Source organism: Heptranchias perlo, chromosome 8 (genome assembly GCF_035084215.1).
Source record: "Heptranchias perlo isolate sHepPer1 chromosome 8, sHepPer1.hap1, whole genome shotgun sequence".
In the NCBI taxonomy this organism is placed as follows: domain Eukaryota; kingdom Metazoa; phylum Chordata; class Chondrichthyes; order Hexanchiformes; family Hexanchidae; genus Heptranchias; species Heptranchias perlo.
In genome coordinates this window covers 14160314-14184724 of record NC_090332.1, presented here as the reverse complement: position 1 = coordinate 14184724, position 24411 = coordinate 14160314, and the positions used below count along the sequence as shown (strand labels likewise).

Here is a 24411-nt window from a genome sequence, read left to right as displayed (position 1 = left end):
ATTTAAAGACAAGACAGTGCAGCAGTTTTATAAATACAAGTATAGAGCATAGAGGTTATGATAAACTTGTGCAAGGCAATGGTTATGTCACAGTTATAGTACTGTATGCAATGCACTCAGGAAGGATATATTGGAGGGGTTACAGTGCAGATTCACCAGAATGATACCAGGGTTTAATGGGTGAAAATATGAAGACCGGTTGGATAAACTTTGCTTGCATTCCCTTGATTTTAGAAGGTTAAGGGATGATCTAATTGAAGTATTTAAAATGATAAAAGGATTTGATAGAGTAAATACAGAGAAGCTATTTCCTCTGGAGGGGGAATCCAGAACAGTGGGGCACAGTCTTAAAATTAGAGCCAGGCCATTCAGGAGTAAAATCAGGGAGCACTATTTTCTACAAAGGGTAGTGAAAATTTGGAATTCTCTTCCCCCAAAAGGTTACTGATGCTGGGTCAATTGGAATTTTCAAGACTGAGATCAATGGATCTGTATTAGGATATCAAGGGAAATGGATCAAAGGAGTTGAGGTAGAGCTCAGCCATGATCTAATAGCAGAACAGGCTCCAGGGGGTGAATGGCCTACTCCTGTTCCTATCTTTCTGTGTACCTATGTAACTGTGGATGCCCCATTATAAAAAGGACATGAAAGCCATTAGGAGCATACAGTGTAGATTCACTAGTTTAATACAAGGGATGGAAATGTTAATTATATTTATTCTTGGTACGTGAGTGTCATCTGCAAGGCCAGCATTTATTGCCCATCCCTGTTTGCCCTTGAGAAGGTGGTGGGCCTTCTTCTTGAACCATTACAGTTCTTTGTAGCAGATTGATACAGTTGAGAGCAGTGCATTTATTCAAGGTCTGCTTTGTAAACTGAAAACATTCTCCAGAAACAAATATTCCAACCACAGATTTACTATGAAATGTAACCAGTGCATAATACGCCTCATGTCACCTTCAAAGATACCAGGCGAAAGAATTCTGTTTCAAAATTAGATTTGTATATGTTGAAAGACTGATCTGATTCATGTCTTGTGCTGCAAATGTGGGAATACTTTAATTCATTAAGTATTAAATTGATTAAAAATGAAAAGGAAAAATTGATTTATCTTGTCAGCAGGTGTAGGCATAATTCTGTGGGTGCATTTACTATATATTTCACTGAAGTGAGCTGGACTGTTCAGAATCAAACTGGGAACTAACAGTTTATAGCTAAATGTGTTGAAAAGTCATTGAATTTCTTATTTTTAAGTTTCTACTCTTTACCGGATCTTTCCTTACCTTTCTAAGGCACGCATCTTCCCTGGCCATATGGAAATGAAGCAGACTTTCATTCAGGTTAACGTCTCCCCATCACTGACTGCACCATGTTTCTTCCTTCCCCCCCCAAAAGTAAATTTTGCTGCAATGTTGTGAGACTATCTTAAAGTGAGTGGATCTTGCTACGTGTTTTTAGTATCTTTACTTCATCGTTCACCCTGAGGAAACAATTGACCGTAACTTGTTATCTACCCAACCAGAACAGTGTGATCTAACACTATAATACGCAGCATGTTACTTAAAAAAAATGACAATACTACAGTGAAATCTGTCTATAATGGACACTTGGGACAGTGAACAGGTGGCCTTTAAGTTGGGAGTATCTGCAGTTGGGCAATTGAGTGGGACTCTGTTTAAATAAAGATAGTGGCACGGTGCTTGGGTGAATTTCTGAACTCTACTAATCTGTGGGGGAAGGTGTTAAGTGTATGGCATTTCTGTACTTGAGGTGAGGTAATCAGATAATGAACCAATACATGAATCTATGAATCTTTTGCATGCACATGACAGTGGCAGGTTATCTGCCCACTTTGAGGAATGGTGCATGGTGTGAGGAGCCCTTTAATAGAAGAGAAGTGAATGCTAAGATTGATTGGAACGGGAATAAATGAAAGTAAAGTAGTTAAATTTGTCTGAGGAAAGTGTGAATAAATTAAATGCAGCAACACTTTGTAGACTTGCAGTACTTCTGATGTCTAGTTTAAGAATAGAATAAGATTATGATATCTTAAGTAATGCTCTTTGGGCTCATACATCCCTCTAATTCTACTAATCCATCATTAGAAACTTAGCCAGTTATACTACACATTTTGTGTCATTGCAAAGCTGTCTCAGCTTTGCAGTGATGCAGACTGTAGTTCAACTCAAGTCATCCAAATTAAATGAGACCACCTCAAAGAGCCATTGCACCAGCTGCAGTATCGGACGTCTTGGGAACTTTATAAATGTAATTTTTAATCTTTTTTTATTGTAGCCGAGAGTCCTGTCAGCTCTTAACATTAAAAAATTAACCAGAGTTCGGATGTCAGTGAGCAGAGTTCTGTTTGCAACATAACTGGTCTGCTGGCTTTGCATCACTCTAAACAGATACTGTACTATAAGAATGCCCCTTGATATTGATTGCCAATTTTGTCCTTTCTAACAACATGAATTAAAATTAGTATTTACAGGATTACCACTGTCTGCTACTCAGAAAAAATCCACCCAACCAATGCATTAAAATCTGTTCTCAACTTTTTTTTCCCCCCTATATCCTAACTGATTTGTGCTGGTTATTGTATTTTGTGATTTCGCTTAGCGCAAAATGTGTAAATATGATAATGTAATTTAAAATACATTTAAATATATTGCAATAAGTCTTGTGTAATTTGAAGGCTGCATAGGTCTTTCTGTACTTGAGTTAATAATGGAGCAGCTCCCCTCTTCAGTGACAAATGAAGTGTAAAATGTACCCCTTTACAATAGCAGTCAAAAAAATGCATCTCCTATATGCTGTAAAACCCAGTAATTTGTGTCGGCCTCTGCTAGAGTGAAAAGAGATGTAAATTGACAACAAAAGAGCTACTCTAAGTATGGCAAATTGAAATGTCACTGAAAAATCTCCATTACCGGTATTGAGTGCATGGAATCCTGCTTGCTCATGTTGTACGGTGGACTTCATAACTTTTCGACTTTAATGGATACAGTGTTCTGTATTAGCAGGATAATGTTTCAGTTAATGACCATGATTTATCATGCCTCCTAGTAATCTCTCCAGATGGTGTAGGTTTTCATTGATAAGTGAACATGCAATTTGTAATCTGGAAAATCTTGGATTCTGGTTTAAAGTGTGCATTCGAATTTTCTATTCATATTTTTTTTAAATATCTCTTTCTTTTCCCCCCCCCCCTCCGCCCCCCAATATTGTGGTCACATGAGACGAAGTTGTTCATCTTAAGGCTTGACCACTTCCTCTGATTAGCCAGAGAATGGGAAAGTGTTTTTCATTGTTAACAAATAGACAGCTGTAATTCAGTTTTGTCGATGTTCATTTGCTTAAAGGCATTTCGTGTTTTCAATGTATGTTGATGGTGAGCTAGAAGTAGCAAACATAATTTTGCAGCATTATATTTCTTTGCTCCTTGTTGCATCTTGGTGCGGTGTATTCCAGCTTTCCTAAACCTGGATTGAGCTATATCTTTAGTACTGAAGTTTTCCTGAAAACCCAGAAGTTGCATGTCTTTATTTGAATTCAACATTTGAGCTTCCAGTATGGGTAGCTGGAGAGATCTACCATTTCAAAGTTCAGCTTCTGACTTCCAAAAGCACTTTCTTGCTATAGTTAAGAGATCGTTTCATCTGCAAGACATTTTATCTAGTTAGTAAATCACCAGCAAGATTACATCAGTGACTTGTGTTAAGAAAATTTATGTACGGGACATTGTCACATTGAGATTTCTGCCTAGTTGGTTCGGGACAGAATTTTGCCTTGTTACAATATATTTTTGATATGGTTAGGACAAGGAGATAACATCCATCTGGGATGCAAGTAGACTTAATAGCTGGGTTACCAGACAAAGTAATTAACATTGTTTTTCAGTTTGAGATGATGAGGTTCATTAGTACATGTCAGAGAAGTTCACATATATAATATTGGATTGGTTAATCTGTTTTTGTTGCTATTGGTTGAGGAAGGAATGCTGGTCAGGACTCCTTGCTCATTGAGTAATGCCATGGGATCTTTTGGTCCACCAAAAGTAGATGAGCCTCCGTTTAACATCATGTCTGAAAGGCAGTACCTCTGACAATGCAGCACTCCCTTAGTACTGCAGTGAAGTGTCAGCCTAGATTATGTGCTGAAGTCATGTTATGAAATAGTGCTGAAATATGGCTAAACCCTTAAAGCTTAAAATTGAATTTTAGTTTTCCTCCTTTTCTTTAAAGGGAACCATTCATCCGTTCCGCAAGACTCACAGATCTCTAGGTGGAAAGTTTACACAAGAGTTTCTGCTGGTGGCAGCTGACAGGCGGGTAAGTGCTATACAAACCTTGCATCTACAAGCAAGCTAGTCATGTTGATTTAAAAATGTTTATCTCTTGTGTAATTACAGAGGTTGCATGGAATTTTTTTCCTAATCAAATGTCAGTCAAAAAGAGATAACTTTTTGTTTGTAAGAGATGTATATAGGTTAATGGATAATTTGGAATGAGGTTGTAACCTAATTGAGGCATTCTGGTAATGTCACAGTCTAGTAATGTAAACATTATCTAGATTCCAAGATTAGGTTTTGGATATTGTCTTTAATTTACTAGCTTTATATTTTAGGTTTAAAATTTTAAGTTTACATTTTCATAGTGTTTGAAGGTTCCAAAATTTTCTTGCTGTTTTTACAGGGTTGAAGAAGACATTTAATTCTTGAATGATCACATAGGGTTTTGCATATATTAATGATGGATCACTGAAGGTTTATTGAAACATAATTAACAATATTTGCATTGCATAGCAATTCCCTTTATGGTGTGTTGTAATTATTGAGAAATAGCAAAAAGAGAATGCATCATTTGCAGCTTTGGACCCACCTGTCTCTCACCTACTGCTGGCGATGAAAATTTGACCTAAACTCAAACTGAGAATTGTCCTCTTGCTTTTTGTCATGCACAATGTATTTCTGCTGTTTATTTGCCATTAAGACCGCCAATGCTGTGCTGTTACTGAGCGCTGAGATGTGTGAAAATGGCCTCAGATGACTCATCTGCCTCGCTTTCTGTTCTTTCCCCATCGACAAATTCTTAGGCTCCACTTGGCGCTTCTGTCTGACTGCATGGCTTGAACTAGTGAAGTTGCTCGGTGGAGAATTGCAGGCATGAATCCATGTCCTACCGCTCCATAGCGCAGCATGTCAGCACAACAATGGAACCAACCCCTGGAATTCTGTTTCTTTTTGTTAACTTGGTGTCTGCTGCCCTGGTTTTCAAATTGTATTGTACAGATTAATTTGATTGATGATGTATTTCAAATCAAGAGCATGAGATGATTTGCGCTGCTGCCAGTTGTCCTCAGCAATTGACTAGCAGGAGAGAGAATTCAAGTAGAGCAAATTACTTCCTCCCCCTTTAACTCGCTCCCCCAACTTTCTTAGTTAAATGTATTTCCAGTATGCGCAGACGCGGAGCGTTATGATAAACAAACATCTATGCTTTCAGCCAACATGCACATCAGTTGTCTAGCTAATTAAGCTGAAAAATTCAGAAAACGCATTTGTGCTTGCTTTATTGTAAATCAGGCTCTGCTCAGCCATATCCAGCGTATGCGATATAGCACACCATCCTCATGCTGGTTGTCTGAACAGCATGTTAATTCATCAACTGTTTCAGCCCACATTTTTATTGAGCGGCACAGCGGTGCAAATATATTTGTCAATTAAAAATGACAGAAGGAGCAAAATGAATGCAAGATGTTGCAATGAATGTTTCAATGCTGTTAACACATTGTTTCTGCTCCACAGTCCTGGAAGATCTTGCTGTTTGGATTGTTGAACTTGATTTGCACTGGCTTTCTACTGATGTGGTGCAGTTCTACAAATAGTATGGGTGGGTAATAGTTTTCTGTATTCACTGATTTTGCAGTTGATTTGGAAAATAGAAATGTGTATGTGTATCTTGTGCGTGCATCTCGCCCAATTGCTCAATCTTCTTCATGTGTGAGCTTATTTTTCAACTAGGGTGAGGTTGCCTATATCATCCAAGCTCGTTAAAACTGTTCAAACACGCATGGAGTATTCTGCAAGTGTCATTAGATAGCATTCAGGAGAAGAAAGCTGATTTTTTTTTTTCCTTCCCTAGCTCGGAGAGGCTAGTCTAATTTTAGTAACCCATTGCCACACTTGACTGAGCACAGCGACTCAAAACAGACTGAGGATTGAATATAGGTTCATCCAGATCTGTATGGTGCAATACCAATGTTACGTTTTTAGGTCTTTTCTACCCTTCTTACTCTAGACTTTTTGCTCTTGTATCTAAGATCACTCTTATGAGTTAATCTGAACTCCCTTAGCCTTCGAGAGCATCTTCACTAGCTTTAGTAAGGTAAGGTTTCAGTAACTTGTGGCAATTTGGGAAGCATAGAAGTGGAATTGGTTGAAGTATAAGAGTTTCTCTATAGTACAGGCTGAGAATCTGGGAGATGCAAATGTGAGACAACAGCACCACACTGGTGGGAAGGTATAATTACAGTGTGGCAGGTTTACATAAGCATTTCCATTATAACACGCTTGTATTCTGGGCACAAACCAATTATGTAGTTTAAAAGATCACGGCATTTCGAGCGTAAGTGAGTAGCATAACTACAACGTGCACAAATCTCGTCGATATTTTACATACGTCCACCAAACCTTCTGACCGAACACGAATCTCCACCCATAAAACTAGACACGCCCCTGACTCTCCAATGCTTGTAGCCTCCAATTGCGCATGTTTGGGAGGGTCTCAACGTTGTGTCCAGATTTTCAGGCACAGCAGGAAACAGTCATTTTTCTGGTCTTTTCATTACAATTTTTCAGTTTTTAAAAAACTTTATCCTTGCTGAGATGTGTTCTGTATTATCTGTTTCTTTGAATGCGTTTTTATGGCAAAGTAAAAGCTACTCCGATTGCAGGTTCTTAAAAATGCTGTGGCTAACGTGCATGAATGATGGTTAAATGAGTTGAAACTTTTAATTTTAAGACTCGAGGAAGAATTGTACTGTTGTGGGTTTGGTATTTCCTTGGGCCCCAATTATTTACATTGATTTATCCCCATTTACGCCCATATCAAGTTTGGGCATATTCTAATGAGATTGGGAGGGACTGTACATCAGGAAAATGGGCACAACTTCGAGTGGAATTTCAGGTATAACTTCCAATTGCGCCCAAGAAGGAAACTCCAGACATGTATGTATTATGATTGTTTCTTGAAGTGGTAGCCACCAAGCCAAACCTAGACAAACAAAGATATTGCATTTTTTTTTCACAAGGACGGGAGGGTTGGGAGGGGAGAGAAAATACATTTACTCCCCCTGAGCCAATGGAGGAGTTTTAACCACCAAAAGTTTTAATGCAGATCTATTTGTTTGTGATAAGTTTAAAGAAGACTGTTTCACTACGTAGTAGATTTTCATCTCTCAGGAGCTGTCACAAAATGATTTGATTAGTTGTTGTGGCTTGAGAGAATTTGACCTTAAATAACTAAAGTTATTGAGTAAACTTTTTATTTATTTAGCAGGATTTGACCTTGTTGAATTGATTTTAACCAGGATATTATACACAGTAGAGAATGTAAATTGCTCTATATGGGGAAAAAATAGCTTATCTAAGTTGTTCACCATTGACAACTATATTCTGAATAATAAAGGAAAATGGCAGCTAAAATATTGTCATTTTCCAGAAGTCCAAGTGACATTGAAATATAATTCTGCATTTCCACTTCTGAATGGTAGTATTGCATGAATCTGTGGTATTGCATACTCTTGACTTGACATTTTGAGAAGTGAATAGCTGCCCATGAAAGGGCTTCTGTTAATTCAAGAATGTTGAGTCAGCCTTGGATTTTGCAACCCCTCACTTAACATTTGGTGAGGTAAGATTATAGAGCAAGGGAAAGGAATTTAACAAGAGAAAGATGATCTCGACAAAGGAAACCTGTTAGATTTTTTTCAACCTACATCTAATATGAAGCATGCAATGCCAGATCTGCAGGTGTGTGTTTTTCTCCTGTTTCTTTTTTCCTCAGTTGTATTCTGAAAAATGATGCAATATTTTGCTGTCCCCTCCCTTCCTCTCACCTTCCCAACCAAGAGTTAACTAATTTTGGGCTGGAAGAAAAGTGGGAACTGGTCCTTTGCACAATAGTTTGATTCTCATCTGTAGTATTTAGTAGTTAATGAAGAGCCTTCCTTTGCTAATATATGATGTGGAGATGCCGGTGATGGACTGGGGTTGACAATTGTAAACAATTGTACAACACCAAGTTATAGTCCAACAAATTTAATTAAAATTCCACAAGCTTTCGGAGGCTTCCTCCTTCCTCAGGTGAACGGTGTGGAAATGAGATTTTCGAATCCTTCGCATTTGAAAATCACAGAACAATGCCTGGTGATTACCAGGCATTGTTCGCAGCAAATTACCCAGCTTTCAGGAGAACAGCGTCCACGACACCACACAACCCTGCCACGGTAACCTCTGCAAGACATGCCAGATCATCGACACAGATACCACCATCACACGAGAGGACACCACCCACCAGGTGCACGGTTCATACTCCTGTGACTCGGCCAACGTTGTCTACCTCATACGTTGCAGGAAAGGATGCCCCAGAGCATGGTACATTGGCGAGACCATGCAGACGCTGCGACAACGGATGAACGGACACCGCGCAACAATCGCCAAACAGGAGGGTTCTCTCCCTGTCGGGGAACACTTCAGCAGTCATGGACATTCAGCCACCGACCTTCGGGTAAGCATACTCCAAGGCGGCCTTCGAGACACACGACAACGCAAAATCGTCGAGCAGAAATTGATAGCCAAGTTCCACACCCATGAGGACGGCCTCAACCGGGATTTTGGGTTCATGTCACACTACACGTAACCCCACTAGCGAACAAATGTTATCTGTTTTTAATATAACGGGTCATTGACTGTCTTCCTTCTCTCTCTCTTTTTTTGGGGGGTTTGTATATTCGGTGGCCTTTTAGGTGACACCTTTCTGTCTGCTCACTGTGATTGCCTTGGCAACGGGCAGTAATCACCAGGCATTGTTCTGTGATTTTCAAATGCGAAGGATTCGAAAATTTCATTTCCACACCGTTCACCTGAGGAAGGAGGAAGCCTCCGAAAGCTTATGGAATTTAAAATAAATTTGTTGGACTATAACTTGGTGTTGTAAAATTGTTTACAATTTGCTAATATATGCACTTATCACTATTTAGTTCTGTCTTGTGTAAGATTCATTGTATGCTAAATAGGATTGAACTGTCCAAAGATGAAGTACACCAAATTTAAATATTAATTTCTACCCTTTATCCAGGGTACAATGTTAATTGTATCCATGTACTTTATATCAATTAGTGTTAATTGTATTCAGGTGGTGCGTATCAATTGGAGACTCTCTTGTATCCATTTATAGGAGGGAGCATGTCTAGGGGGTGCACAATGTGTAAGGGTGAGCTCTGTGAATAAAGGCTTGGAAGCAACTGAAGACCGGGCTCCAGCGTTCTATCCTTCACCACCTGGCCATCCAACATTTTACATATGGTAGTGTAATAGTTATGTTACTAGACTAGTAATCCAGAGGCCTGGACTAATAATTGTGAGTTCAAATCCCACCATAGCAGTTTAAGAATTTGATTTCCGTTTAATAAAATAAAAAGCTCGTACCAGTAAAAGTGACTATGAATCTGTTGGATTTTTATAAAAACCTAACTAGTTCACCAAAGTCCTTTAGGGAAAGAAACCTGCTTTCCTTACCCGGTCTAGCCTATATGTGACTCCAATCCCACACCAACGCAGCTGACTCTTAACTGCCCGCTGAAGTGGCCTAGCAAGCTACTCAAGGGCAATTAGAAATGGGCAATAAATGCCGACCTTGCCAGCAATGCCCAAATCCCAAGAATGAATAAAAAATTAAACATTTTTTTGTAGTATTTTTAAATGCATCTTTTATAGTAGTCATATTAACATTTAGGTGATTATGCATCTTTCATAGTAGTTATATTAACATTTAGGTGACTATTAATCATGGATGAGAACGATGAACAGCAGTAGCACATTCTAGCAGAGTACAGAACTAAACAGGAAAAGTATCTGGTTATAGTGTACAGTGATTCCTTGTAATCAGCAGTTGCAAAACTCCCTCAGTTCTACATAGTGATGTTTGAGCTAATGTTAAGTAGCAGCATAGTCCATCATCTCTTGCATCACCATAATCTTTTTATCTGCTTCTACTTAAATTTTTTTTTAAATCAAAAATTGTATGCAAGGAAGAATGAGTATTGCTGGTACTAAATTGATATGAATTCTGCTATTCAAAATCACTTTGACTTGCCTCTCCTAGTTTGACATCAGCTGAACTGCTCAATTTGAACTTGCTGCCAAGCTATCTATTATCCTATATTTTCTTTACAGTCATTGACAACATTGCATCCTAGATAGAGCTATAATGAAGGAGATCTATTCCAAAGCACTTAACCAGCATCTATTATTTAGAGATCAAATTTTACATGCATTATGTTTTTGGTCACAGATTATCAATTTTCAAGTTAGTTGGAGTGCTTGTACACTTGACTAGTAAAAGCATTTTCATTTGTCAACACCATTTTTACCAGTAGAGTATTAACAGATTGCCAGTACGATTTTTTTTGGACTGCCTGCCATCTTCAAACAAATATACATTGAATTGAAGTCTTTAAATGTAGGTTTCTACTAAATGAAAAAGTACAGTCTGGAAATTATCGCTCCCTGTATAACAGCAGCGTGTGGCAGTGCTAATAGTCATCTTATCATTGGTACATCTTTAATTGAGAAGTATTAATTTATAGTTGCAATTCACAACATTCATTCCAAGCTATCGTGTCCCTACCTCATTTAGAGCGCACAGAAAAGTCACCCAAATTAGAGCATTTGTTTATTCTGAATACAATGTCTTTTATTTAGAGCTACAAATATTTGTTTTATAAAAAAAAGGCAAGACTGGCAATTAAATCAAACGCTTGTGTCTTACAAGCATTTCCTACATTACAACAGTGACCACACTTCAAAAGTACTTCATTGGCTATAAAGTGCTTTGGGACATCCTGAGGTCATGAAAGGCGCTATATAAATGCAAGTCTTTTTTATTTCTCAAGCACACTTTTATATTGATGTCAGGGGAAGCTCGAGTGGAAACCAGCAACCTCTGCACAAAAAGTCCGCATGTTGGACATGCGGATTCGCATCCTTTAAATTGTTGCTTGCCACTGACAGCGGACATATCACTTGCCTGGAACTGACACACGTTATCAATAGCGCATTAATCAGTCAGTAAAATTAGATTTGTTATTTATCAGTTAAATTGTAAGGAGGCTGATTTTGCTCTTTCCTCATTCCCTTGGGATGTCAATCAAATGTAATTGATTTAACCATGATGGTGTATTTATTTATGTAAAGAATCTTACAACACCAGGTTATAGTCCAACAATTTTATTTGAAAATCAAATTGTTGGACTATAACCTGGTGTTGTAAGATTCTTTACATTTGTCAACCCCAGTCCATCACCGGCATCTCCACATCACGTGTATTTATTTCACCTTTTTAATGACTTGTGAAATGGGATTTATTTAGAAATCTTGATGGAGATACAAGCATTTTTATTGGAAGTAGGAAACAGAAATTAAGCTATTTGGGTCAGCTATTTATTTTTTTTAAGAGTGGTTCTGATAAAATAGCATCCTCTGTGTGCTATGCACTAGCTCCTGTCTGTCTTATATCATTGCCTATTTGAAAACTTAGTGAAATCACTGGAGATTTCTGAAATGAGTTTATTACTGGGGGAGAAGAAATGGTTATATTGTAAATTGCTCAACATTTCAATACTGTTTTATTATAATTTTATGTAGAGGTTAAATGGTTGAACTTACAAAGTTTTTGTCTAGCATATTACAATACACTATTAACATTTTAAAAAAGGATTTACTACATGTGTGCCATCCTACTAAGCTTTTAAAAATAAAAGGCCAGTTTATAATAAACTATTGCAAAAATATATCCATATGCGGCCTGAACTGGTATCCCACGCAACCCTCCCCAAATATAGACTTTTCCTCCACATGCTAAGTTTTGATTTTGCCGTGCATCACAGCAGGGGGTAGTTTATAGGCCAGGAGCTATCCCACTGGAAAGAAGAAACATTGGAGGGCATGGGTCACCCCAGATGATCATGCTCCTCCCCTATGTCATATAGTGCATTTCCTAAGCTTTAAATATGCCATCTTACACACTGACTCGTGCTCTCCCTGCTCCCTCACTGTTTTGAAATCATTCATTATACCATCTCCCAATCTAATGTATTCGTTCCCAGGAGTGCAACACTGTGGAATTCCTTGCCTCCCTCACCCTTCCATCCATTCTACAATATTGATCCTTCACTTAGGTTTCTCAATTTATTTTTTTAAAAGTGGCTTTCCGGGAGCCTGCGTTCTAGTGTAGAGTGTGCTGCATGGCCTAGAGAGACCTAGAGGGAGGGGAGAGATAATAATAAATGGACCGTGGGATTTGGGGAGGAAGGAGTCAATGAAGTTATTATTATAAAAATAATAAATCTTTTATGCTACCCAAGTATGGAAACATTACAAATTAGATTACATTGTTGAAATACATATTTTATGAATTGGACTTTGATCATTTTTTTTTAACAACGTGTGTTTTATTTTCTGCCTGTTTGGTTCACGAAAACCAAATCTAGTCTAATAAACAAGTAACTGAGTTACTATCATACCATAATGTTAGTGGGAAGATGCATTAAAAAATAAAACAGTAGAAAACTCTAGGGATAAGAACTGTGAATATTAAGTACTAAACCCCCAGAGATGTCGCAGGTGTGTTAGTCATAATGGGATTCCACCTAATAGTCCTTTAAAGGATTTTTTAAAAAAAATTTAAATAGAAAGTCACAATGAAAAACACAAAAATGGGGATAAGTACCTAATATTCACAATATTTGTTGCTAGAGTTGTGCTCTCCTTCAGCTAGCAGTCTACTCTGCTTAGTTTCCTTTTCAGAGTACCTACAACAATGTCTGTTCTGTACTGAATCTTGACTGTTTTTGTCCCATGCTTCACATGCAATAAAATCTGTGGTATGGAATGCTAAGACTTAAATACATTTTTTTGTCTTGATCTTAAAAATACAAATTGACAGAAGATTGTAAAGAATCACCAAATCAATATAATTAGTGGTAATGAAATACCGATCAGACGCCCTTAGTCATCATAATTGATGAGTGCCTAAGTAGGTTGCTTCTCAACTTGCTGCCTGAGGAATAGTGTAGCTTGGTGGGAGAAGAGAATTGAGAGATGGTATATTAAAAAAAAACATTTAGCATAAAATTTGGTATGCTGTCGTGTACTCAATTAATGGCCTATTAAAGGGAGCATAGGCTCAGATATGTGTTTATTCCCTATAAGTTCTAATGGAAAGCTGCTAGTTTATAAAAGCTGATGGTTCTTCTTTTAGAGATACTCCAACTACTTCAGGATCAACAGATGAACATACTTCAAACAAAAGTAATAAGTTTAATTAGGTAATTAACTAAACACTCTGCATGAATGATGATTAGGTGTTTCATGAACAAAACAAATGAATGAATTTGGCATAGCTTCCTACTGTTGCCATACAGTGGATAGTCCTAAGAGGCATCATTCTGTCTCCACAGATAGTTTTAGAATAGAGGAGGTCGTTTTCTACTCCGACTATTACTAATACCCACTGCTTGGTGCCTAGCATTATTGAGTTGCAGAGCGACAAGCAACTACTGCTGAAGCTCCGCACTTCAAACTTGTGAAACCATTGTTCAGTGGCGTATTGTGTGTATCCACACTGTGGTCAGGGGATGGTGGCATTGCTCTGACAGATTTTATGCAGAGTTGTGCTGCTCACCATGCCACTTGTGAGGATCTTCTGACACCTGCTATCCACCTAGTGAAGGCTCAAACTCTAACTTGTCAGTTGTCTAATGACTAGATGATGACTATGTCCTGGGTGGGGTGTGGCGTGGGAGGGGAGTAAGTTATGGAGGTCTCTTTAGCGTCAAGGTGGCTACAAGATGACAGGCTCATCGATGGAAGTTCAGAACCAAGTGAGCATGCAGGCGCAGTAATTTGGAACCTGAAGTAAGCATGTGCACAGTACCCCAAGGTACTGTTGAAGACTGGCCAGGCAGCCTGGATCATTAATGGACTCTCGAAGAGTAGACCTGTCTTTGGAGGCTGGGATCTTCCCACTCTGCTCCTGATAACCTTGCAAGCCAGTGCCTAATGGGTAGGTGGCCCAATCAGGACAAGCAGCAGAAAGCTCACCAGCGCTCTGTACTGGAAAGCAACAGGGTTTTAGCTGATTAACTTCCAGCAGTGTCCCTTTGCACACTTGGGGTCCGTAAACCATGTTTCTGCCTACCTGCGCCGAAGCTGTCTGGATTTGAGTAAGTGGAGTATGGACCTCTGGGGAGAAAGTGTACACTTTGTATTGGCAAACAGAAACTCTCCCCATGTGTCAGATGTCTCAATAGCTTGGTTTGGACACTCTTAAACATGGTGATGCATTTCTGCTAGTGTTAAACACCTGCTGACCAAGAAAAAAGTGCTACCACTGGAGCACTGAGTTATCAGAATAGACTGATTGTATTGGAGTTGCTGTCAGTGGAGAAGAGAAGATTGAGAGGGAACATGATCCCTGTCTTTAGAATGCTGAAAGACATGGATAATGTAACAACCATGTTATTTAACTTCAGCTGTGATTGCAAGACTAGAGACAGTTAGTACCAAATTGGCACGCCTCAGGGAAAACTATAGACACAAGGTTTCTTTTTCCTCCCTGCCCCCATCCCCCAAATATATTTGTGAACTAGACTTTCATTAAAGAGAGAGTTAATGAAATGGACATTTTCAAAAAAGTTGGTTGAATGTCATTGAGAGAAATTGAAGTTTGGCACAGGTGATCAAATGCTACATAAAGTGTTATAGTTCCAGTCTTCCCCTTATAGAAATGTAATTTGTAGAGTGCAGCAAGCTGCATTGAACAATGCTAGATTAATATCTTGAGGTGTGGCCTTTTTTGCCTAATTGTCTTTAGGATAAAAGAGGAATTTTCACCTGTACTAATTCACCTCCCTCAGGAGATTTTATAAAGGAGGGAGATTGTATGACAGTACAAATTGTACTGGCATGTTGGAACAATTTTTTTTTCTTGTATCACACTTCATTTTCTTGTCACCATTGGTCACTCTTACAACAACCTCCCATAGTGAAACTCACTTCCAGAGGTGATGGTCAATCTCAATTTAACACTGCAGTCACTTCAGAGATTAAATGCAATGACCGACTGACCAGTATATTAGTGGCAAGGAGCACCTTGATTTGACATTGCTTGATATATATAAATAAATAAATAAATCTTGCCGTAGCTTGATGTAAACAAATTTAACATCAGTGGGCTAGTTTTATACCCTGTTGCCGAATGCAATATTAATGTTAGAAACCAATTAATGACTTTACTTCTTGATCAATTCCAATTCCAAGTGCAGTATCAATTTCTAGCCTTCCTGCTGGACCAACTTTTATAATTTTAATGGACTGTCAGCTCTTAGGAACAGAGCTAAGAGCCATTCAGCTCCTGGAGCCTGTTCAGTCATTCAGTTAAATCATGGCTGATCTGTACCTCAACTCCATTTACCCACCTTTGATCTATATCCCTTGATACCCTTATCTAATAAAAATCAGTCTTGAAAATTTCAATTGACCCAGCATCTACAGCCTTTTTGAAGACTCGTGGTAACGACCTGGTTATTCTACAGCTGATTGGTAGCAGGATGGGGGGGATGCGGCAGCAGCAGGGAACTGTACACGCATGCGATTCTCTAAAGTTGCAATTGCAAATTTAATGTTAGTGTACTTGTACTTGTGTGAATCTCACACACATGCAATTAATGCCAAATTATATTTGATTCTTCGTCAGTCTATCCATGAACTTGCCCTAATATTGGTGGGGGGGTGGTTCCTGCAAGCAACACCTGCAAAATATTGCTGACTTGTCTAGGTGGACTGACAGATCAGACTGCCTGCAACCAACCCCCAGGTGGTGGATCTAAACTGTGTCACCATTGGATCAGAAGTAGCAAGAAACACCCCATTGCAGGACTTTGTTGCTGCTTCTGAAGGCAAGATTGTTGCGTTGCTTATACTGTAGGGTGTGTACTGCACGATTGCTGTTGAATGCACTCTTGGTACTGGAGGAGCAGCGGCAACCCTACAGTGTAATGAGAGCATAAGTAAATATCAGAGAGCAAAGGCCCCACCCTCAGTTGCTAGGGGAAGGGATATGTAAAATGTAAGTGGAGGGATGGGAGGAGGCTGGTGTGGCGCATAAACATCGGCATGGACCAGTTGGGCCAAATGGCCTGTTTCTGTGCTGTGCACTCATAAAGCAAAAAGAAAATTGATATAATGAATTCAGGAATTTAGAAATCCAAATCCAAATTTTGAACACCCCAAGGACCAACAATGTGATAACCACTAACGTTAGTCTGAAGAGGTTGTGTACAAAAGAACAATTGGCACCCAAATCAGAACCAGAAACCATTAATCACAGGCATCGGTCCCAAGAGAATTTGTACAAAAGAACATTTATTTTATGATCTGGGAATAGTTACCTGCAACACGCAAACTTGTGAACCTTTGACTTTGGGTTTCAATCAGCTATTGACACTTCATCACTCAGGAATGTTGCTGTGGAGAGGGAGATGTTTAAGGTGACTTGAAACCCAGTCAGACTGTTGAAGAGTTGAGGCAGTGAGCCAATGTTCTGGAAGAATATCCACACAGCCCTGAAGACCTGAAGACAGGAGTACATACAAAATTCAACATGTAATTTGATTTCCACCAGCTTTTGTACAAAGAAAACAAACTAAAATATTTCTTTCTCTTCCCCTTCCCTCTGGTATAAAGAAATATCTCCTAACTTTTCACTTCATATTGGAAGTGACCATTTTAAATCGATGACCCCTCGCCATTGACTCCGCAACCAGAGGAAATAATTTTTCCCTGTTCAATCTTTCAACCTCTTCAGAATTTTAAAATCTCTATTAAATCTCCTCTTACCCTTCTCTGCTGCACTGCAGATAATCCCAGTATATGAAGTCTCATCTCATTACTATCCCTGGCATTATCCTAGTGAATCTACACTGTACACTGTCTATAGCTTAATTATCCTTTCTATAATGCAGCACCAAGAACTGCAAACAGTACTCTATAACTGGCCTGACAAGTGTATTGTATAAATTCGTCATTACGTCTTTATTCTAGTACTCTATGTTCTTTTTTATAAAACCCAAAATGTTGGCCTTTTTTATGGCTTCATCTGCTTGCACTCACATTTTAAAGGAATTATGTATTTGAGCCCCTAGGTGTGTCTCTTCATCCACACCCGTCCGTGTCTTTCCATTAAGCACATACAGTACTCCCATTCCTTGTTTTTGTTCCCAAAATGTATGACTTCACGCTTATCTATATGAAATTGGATCTGCCACTTCCGTCATCTAACCTGCTTCCTTGAAGCCTTTTACAGTCTTTCTCATTGTTTGCCAAGCCTCTGAATTTTATGTTGTCAGCTAACTTTGAGTGTATTCCCTATACCCAAATCGACTATATATACTGAGAACAAAAGTGGATTAGCACTGACCCTTGGCACACACCAGTTCTAACCCTTTTCCAATTTGAGACACCCATTTACCCTAGCTGTTTCTTTCCAGTCCATTGACCAACTTTCTATCGATGCTGCTACATATCTTATACCATACATCTTAATTTTTATAACAAGCCTTTTGTGAGATACCCTAATGAATGTTGCCTTAAAATCCATATACACAATATCAACTGCATTTGTTTTATCTATCCACTTCTTCAAAAAAGCTCTGTTAAATTTGTCAAACAAATCTGTACTAGTTCTCGTTGCTTAACCTATGCATTTCTAAATCCTCACTAATTTTATCGCGATTTATGGATTTTAAGAGTTTGTCCACAACCAACATTTGAAGAACTGGTTTGTACCCGGATTATCTTTCTCTCCCATCTTGAAAAGATGGCTACTCTCCAGTCCCCCATTACTATATGCATATTTAAGGGTTGAAAAATTGTGACCAGAGCATCTGCTGTCTCCTCTCTGACTTTTTTCAACAGACAACGATGCATGCCATCAAAGCCAGGTGACTTATCCTCTTTGCGTTCTACTAATGTTTTCAGAACCAATTCCTTTTTCTTAATATACAGTTAGCTCGATCAATCATTCCATATCTTCCTCTAATACACCTATGTCCTCACTTTTACTATAGTTTGTAAAAACTGATGCAGATAGTTATTTGACAACTCTGCTATACCTTTATTCTCCCCAATTAGATTCTCTCCTTCACCCCTTGGTGGTCTGACTCTTTAACTAAGTTGTTTTAAAACTAATTTCTGAAAACACTATCAACTTTATTTTTGATGGTGGGAGAGGAAGGATTTTTGAGAACATTGCTCATACTTGCTGGGTTTTTGACTCTCCCTCCTGTTGCCCCCCAGCCACTTTGAAGCATACAGATTTTACGAATGTATCTGGATGATGGACCTATGCACTGACAAATTTACATTGATGCTCTTCTAATATACGTTCCTATTGTGAGATGGGGGAGGAGGTAATTGTACAACAAAGCTTTCTAAAAGAATATAAATGTTTATCCTCATTCAAAAATCAGTAATGCCCAGTAGAGGTTGTATCATTTATGTGAGGGATTAATCCTCCTGGGAAAGTGACCTCACCTCCAGGCTGTAATATGAGTTTAAGTTCTGATGGATCCTCACTCCCATCCATTAATTGCCATTTAGTTACTTTAATGTCTTTAGTCTACTCCAACATCTGTGGTACTGAATTACTGAAGTGCAGCAAGGTTCTTATTAATCATACAGATTTTTGGCAGACAAATATTTTAAACATATTTTCCTTTACCCTTTAAATTAATTGAGTTAATCCATCATTTAACTTTATATAATTATTTCCACAATATTTTGTTTCACCTTTTTGTATTGTGTACATATCCTATATGTCATGATGCAGGCCTGAATGCTTTTGAAGGTATTGAAGCTCACCTTATTAATTGTTTAAAACTTTTAACATGCAACCCATTTATTATCAATTGATAGACTTTCATAGTGGATAATTTTTGACTGTGACTTAAAGCTGCTATCAATTATTTTCATGTGTGAAAACTGCAATCATAAAAGTGTCTACTGCAGTTCTACATTGAGACCTCTGGCTCAATTAGTGAGAAGTGACATATGCACAAGCCACAATCAGTGCTGAGTCTTTTCCACTCTTTTTTTCATTTCTCCCCTCCCCCTCCTCTTCCCCCCCCCCCCCACCAAACCACCACCAAACAAAAATGAGAGAAGATTACATTATTTTATTTACGTAATTTGTGTCTAAGATGTGCCCCGTGATTGACAGAAGTCTTTATTGAAGTAGTAGAAAGTGTTTTGTATTATAAGCTTGTGTCTAACCTAAACTTGCAATAATTTTGAATCTCATTTTGGAAGGGTATGGTTATTTTTGAGAATTATTTGCGAACAGAGGTCATGAGCTGTGAAAGAAACATGACCGTTTTGCTATCTGAATATAGAGATGAGATTCTCATAATCACTGCTATCCAGCTATTACTTATTTGCTATAGTCTTACTTGTAATGAAATAAATTAAATTGGACCTTTCCTACTGCTGTCTGCTAATGAAAACACGTTTGTATTAATAATGTATGAAGGGTTTTTACAACAAAACAGCATAGGATTTTTTCAGTAACAGGAACTTTATTAAAATTAAGTAAAACATTTTTCGCACAAACGGTATCTCACCCTTAGCCTCCGCGTTATTTTTAAGAACTTGCTGGATTTTCACATTAAGTGCCCATTAAGCTCGCCGCAGAAAGTTAGGGCTTGTAATTAATAGTTTAAGTACCCTTTTAACGACATGATAATTGTTAATTCAATGAAAATCAACCTCTCTGGCCCAGAAGACAACAATTTGAACTGTTGAGTCTCATTCCTGCATGTAGTAAATTCTTTTCAGAGATTTCAAATTTTAAATTTTTCTATTTTTTTTCTCACTTTTCCTTTCTGTCTTTTTTCACTCTCTTAATCCAATCTATCTTTCCCTCATTATTTCTCTCTCTCTACCTGATTTGACTCTAATTTGCTCTCCTTTGCCATGGTTCCTCTTTTTTTCTCAATCCTTAAACCTCATTGGTTAAGGTGATACACTGTTGGTCCTGTCGTTAATTAAGGTCCCAGATGCCCTCGCACCTCCAGCAAATTATGGCGCAAAAGGTTTTTCTGCTGAAGGGTACTGAGAAAAGTCTAACAGCACGCGCCGTGAGATGCCCCACTCCAGCAAGATCCGGCCCAATGTTTCAGATCGGTGACCTTTCATCAGAACTGGAAGATGAAAGGTCATCGATCTGAAACGTTAACTCTGCTTCTTGCTCCACAGATGCTGCCTGACTTGCTGAGTGTTTCCGACTTTTCTGTTTTTCAGATTTCCAGCATCCACGGTATTTTGCTTTTGACTCGTATTATGAGATTGGATGAGAGTAGAAATGTTAATATTGTTTTCAACAGACTTCCAGGGAATACTATATATGTGTCTGCCAAAGAAACATGTTTTACTTTTGTGCTGGTCTTTTTAGAACACCACGCTTGTTAAACACATCTGGTATGTGCATTGTCTATCAGTCAAAGTGAGTGCTGAGAAATAGAACGTACTTTCTAAACCAGTATCAAGCATTCTTGGGCTGGCATCATCCTCAGAAGGGCAACCCATAGTACCTCAGTCTGACGTTGATGTTTGTCACATAACCTATTCTTATGAAATTGCAATTTAGTGTCAGATTGTGGGCAGTTTCCCATTGTGTTTACGTCCAGTGGGATCTGGGTTGAGATTGCCCAAACATATTTAACACTCTTATAGCCAACAGAAGGAAGGAGGTTTTTGTTCCATCAGCCTTTGCTGGATTCAAGCTCGTGTCCCAGATATGAAAAGATTGTTGTCTTAGCTTAATGTACCCCTCTCACCCATCTGTTTAAATGAAAATATAGAAACGTAGAAATTTTTAGCACTGGAGAAGGCTATTTTGCCCTGTTTGCCTGTGCTAAGATTAGATTCAGGCCGATTTTACACAGTGCAGTGTGCGTGTGTGAACTCTGAGCGTGGAGGGAGGGTTTTGGGATGGGACACCCTGAAGTATGGGTTTCCTGGACGTCCTGGAGATTTTGACATCAGGACGACTTTTTTAATTTTTTCAGCAAGTTTCCTGTGCGACAGTCAGCCACATTGACAGGCTGGCTGCCTGTCGGACGGGAAAGCAACCGGGGAGCGGATGCCAGGTAAGATGGACATCGGTGGGGGGTTGGGGCCGGACATCGGGGGAGGAGGGTTGGAGACATCGGGTTCGGGCCAGTCATTGGGGTGGGGGTCCATGGATAGATCGGGATGGGTGAAGACATCTGGGGGTCGGACAGGGGGGGTGGGTCGACCGATTGCGTGTGTCGGATTGTAGCAGGTAAGTTTGTTAGGCCTGGAGGAAACGCTCCTGCTCCTCCTGGCCCACAAGCAGTGCAGTAAAGGCACTAACCTCTTGACCTGGGCCTTCTCACCTCCTCTAGTGTGGCGAGAATCAGAAGGCCTGGGAATCCCGGCCCCCAGGAGTTAAAAATATAAAAGGTATTAAAATGGAGGCACACAGCCTCCTTAAAAGATTTTGCTGACCGACCCACCTCCTGAGAGCGCGTTGTTCACTTGCCCCCTGATCTGCCTCCGTTAAAACCAGAAGTAGGCAAGCTGGGGTCAAGCTTTACATTTTTTTTTCAATTTTTACCTTCCCACCCGCCCCCAACCCATCCGTCCTTGGGGGTTAAAATGACCCCCTTGGACTCCCACACTCAGACACCAGGTTGATAGGCCCAATCCTGCTGGCACTCCCACTTGGCTTCACTCTCTCTTAGCATGACCCTAGCTCCAGGTTCTCTCTTACCTATGAACATTTTAACAGCTGCTGGTACTCAGTTTTTCCCCATTTCCACCACGTTGGCTGCCATTTTGCTGCATACCCTGGACTTTTAAAATGTAAAAGATGCAGAATATATTAATATGAGCCACATATGTGGAGTATGAGACTTAAAGACTGAGGGGGAGAAAGAGAGTTACAAAAAGAGGAAGAAATGGTTACAAAGATTCAGAGGCAGGCATGAGGATAGAGAGACAATAACAATAGAAAATGTATGAGAGCAATACAAAGTGTGTACAACAAAGAAAGACTGAGAGGCAAACAGTTGGGGAGTGAGTCCCAAGCAAAGAGATCATTACAGCAAGAGACATATTTAATTAAAATAAACTTTGTGAGCACTACCTTGGGAGAGCAACTAATGCATTTTTAAATTTTTCTGTACAGTTGTACTAAATATTCTGCAGTAACCTTCAAACCCAGTCTGGCAGAACACAGTAAACAGACTTAACTTGCAGACTGTGCTGTGAAGCAGCAAAGTGGAAATCTCAGATGAGATATGAAATCTGTACAGCTTAGCTGACAGTATCTGCTGTAATGTTATGACAGCTCAATCCATCTGGATGTCTGGAGTTTGCTAAAGTGGGAAGATTGTCTCAGTGACTGGTAGGAGACGGCTGCCTTTATCAGCCTGAATCCACAGCCACTAATGGTAGCTTTGCAGGGACGCATTGACGCAAAGCTTCCTTTTAAAGTCTTAAATTTCTTTTCAGAGTATACCAAGTGGATTCTTGTTTTCAGTCAATAAAGCTTTTAGTTTACTTATTGAAGAATTCTCTTTTAATGCAGAGCATTTTACGACATCCGACACTGAGTGGTCGATATGTGTTTCATGAAGCAATGACAGCAGAATGCTGTAGTTTGCAAATCTCTTCTCTGAGTCTGAAAACTAGCTAAGATTTTGATATTGGAAATCGAATGTTTCTACACCATTCTATTGGCTCAGTTGCAGGCCTGCCAGGGGAATGGGCTAAATGTAGCACAGATGGATGGGAAAGGGCAGAGCCTTTAACATTGCTGATCCCTTGGTAGCAGGCCTGCAGTTATGTAAGAAATGTATCTGTCCCCAGGGCAGGAAATAAAATGGCACAAATAAAATGAGAGAGTGGAGTATATGAATGTTTGTCTTGTGTTCTGCAGTCAGCATTAAAAATTAAACCAGAAAGATGGATTAATTTACCTTTATTGTTCTTGTTTCTTTTATCTTGATTGGCCACTTTTGTAAACATACACAGCTGACCTTATCCCGCTGATGGGATGCTGCTCTCAGACGGCAGTGTGCTATGCCGTGGCCACCAAAGTGCTTTAATGGAGTCAGAAATGTGTAGAATCTTACCAGATCTTCTGCTGAATTGCTGGTTGTTTTCACATGAGTATTTTTGCATCAGCCCTGCTGGCCCTAGTCTTGTCTGCAGTCGTTAACCTTAACTGGTGCTGCGGTCGCTATTTCAAAAAGGTGGTGAAATCACATGCTGATTTGTTAAATCTGATGAAAGCAAAATTGTCCAAATTTGGCAATTACCAGCTTGTTCGAGTCCTACCTCAATGGATGATCTTGCTCCTACAGCCACTAAACTGATTTGTAAGGTTCATTGCAGAGCCCTCCATAACTGAAAAAAAAAACCTAGACACTAACTCCTATACGTGTTGCTTCCCATGGTTTTTCTCTGACTTAGCTGCTGCACGAGGACTGGGCTAACAAAACTGAAATATGAAGGTTTATTTTTAATAGCTGTAGGCACGATCATTGTAAATGCACGCGGGGATTCCCTCCTTCCCCCCTCCCCCCAGCCTCCCCCCCGCCCCAATAAAATAAACTCCTTTTCTTTAGTCTGTTTTCACCCACACATGGGAGACACAAACTGGCTACAAGAAGGCATAATCAGGGGATACAGTGCCTTTGTTTTCAACTACATGCTAGCTCTGTATGGTACCAGTAGTGTAAATGGGTGTTTATCCAGTGCTCATAGATATAAGATCGTAGACTCAAAAGTAAATCCGAAATGTTTTTTAGCACCAAGGTGCCCATGGCAGGGAAAATATCTCTCAATTACTTTGTTCACCTCCAATCCCCACCCTCAACTCCACCCACTGGATTTCTGGATGTAATTCTCATTAAGAACAGAATAACAGCTGGTTCAAACCATAGTACATGAAGGTAGCGGGCCAGATGATGAGCGTTCAGCTCTGGTGACCATGTGAATGAGGGGTGCTGCCTACAGTTCACTGTCCCTATTTGTGATACTG

At 39.3% G+C, this 24411-nt stretch overlaps 1 protein-coding gene across 1 annotated transcript in view; it reads left to right on the top strand.

Annotated features, from left to right (window-relative positions):
- Window positions 1–24411, top strand: part of slc30a6 (solute carrier family 30 member 6) — a 111034-nt gene that overhangs the window by 19006 nt on the left and 67617 nt on the right. The window contains exons 3-4 of the mRNA XM_067988694.1: window positions 4246–4332; window positions 5808–5892. Of these exons, the coding sequence (XP_067844795.1) occupies window positions 4246–4332; window positions 5808–5892 (172 nt within the window). The remainder of the gene's footprint in view (window positions 1–4245; window positions 4333–5807; window positions 5893–24411) is intronic.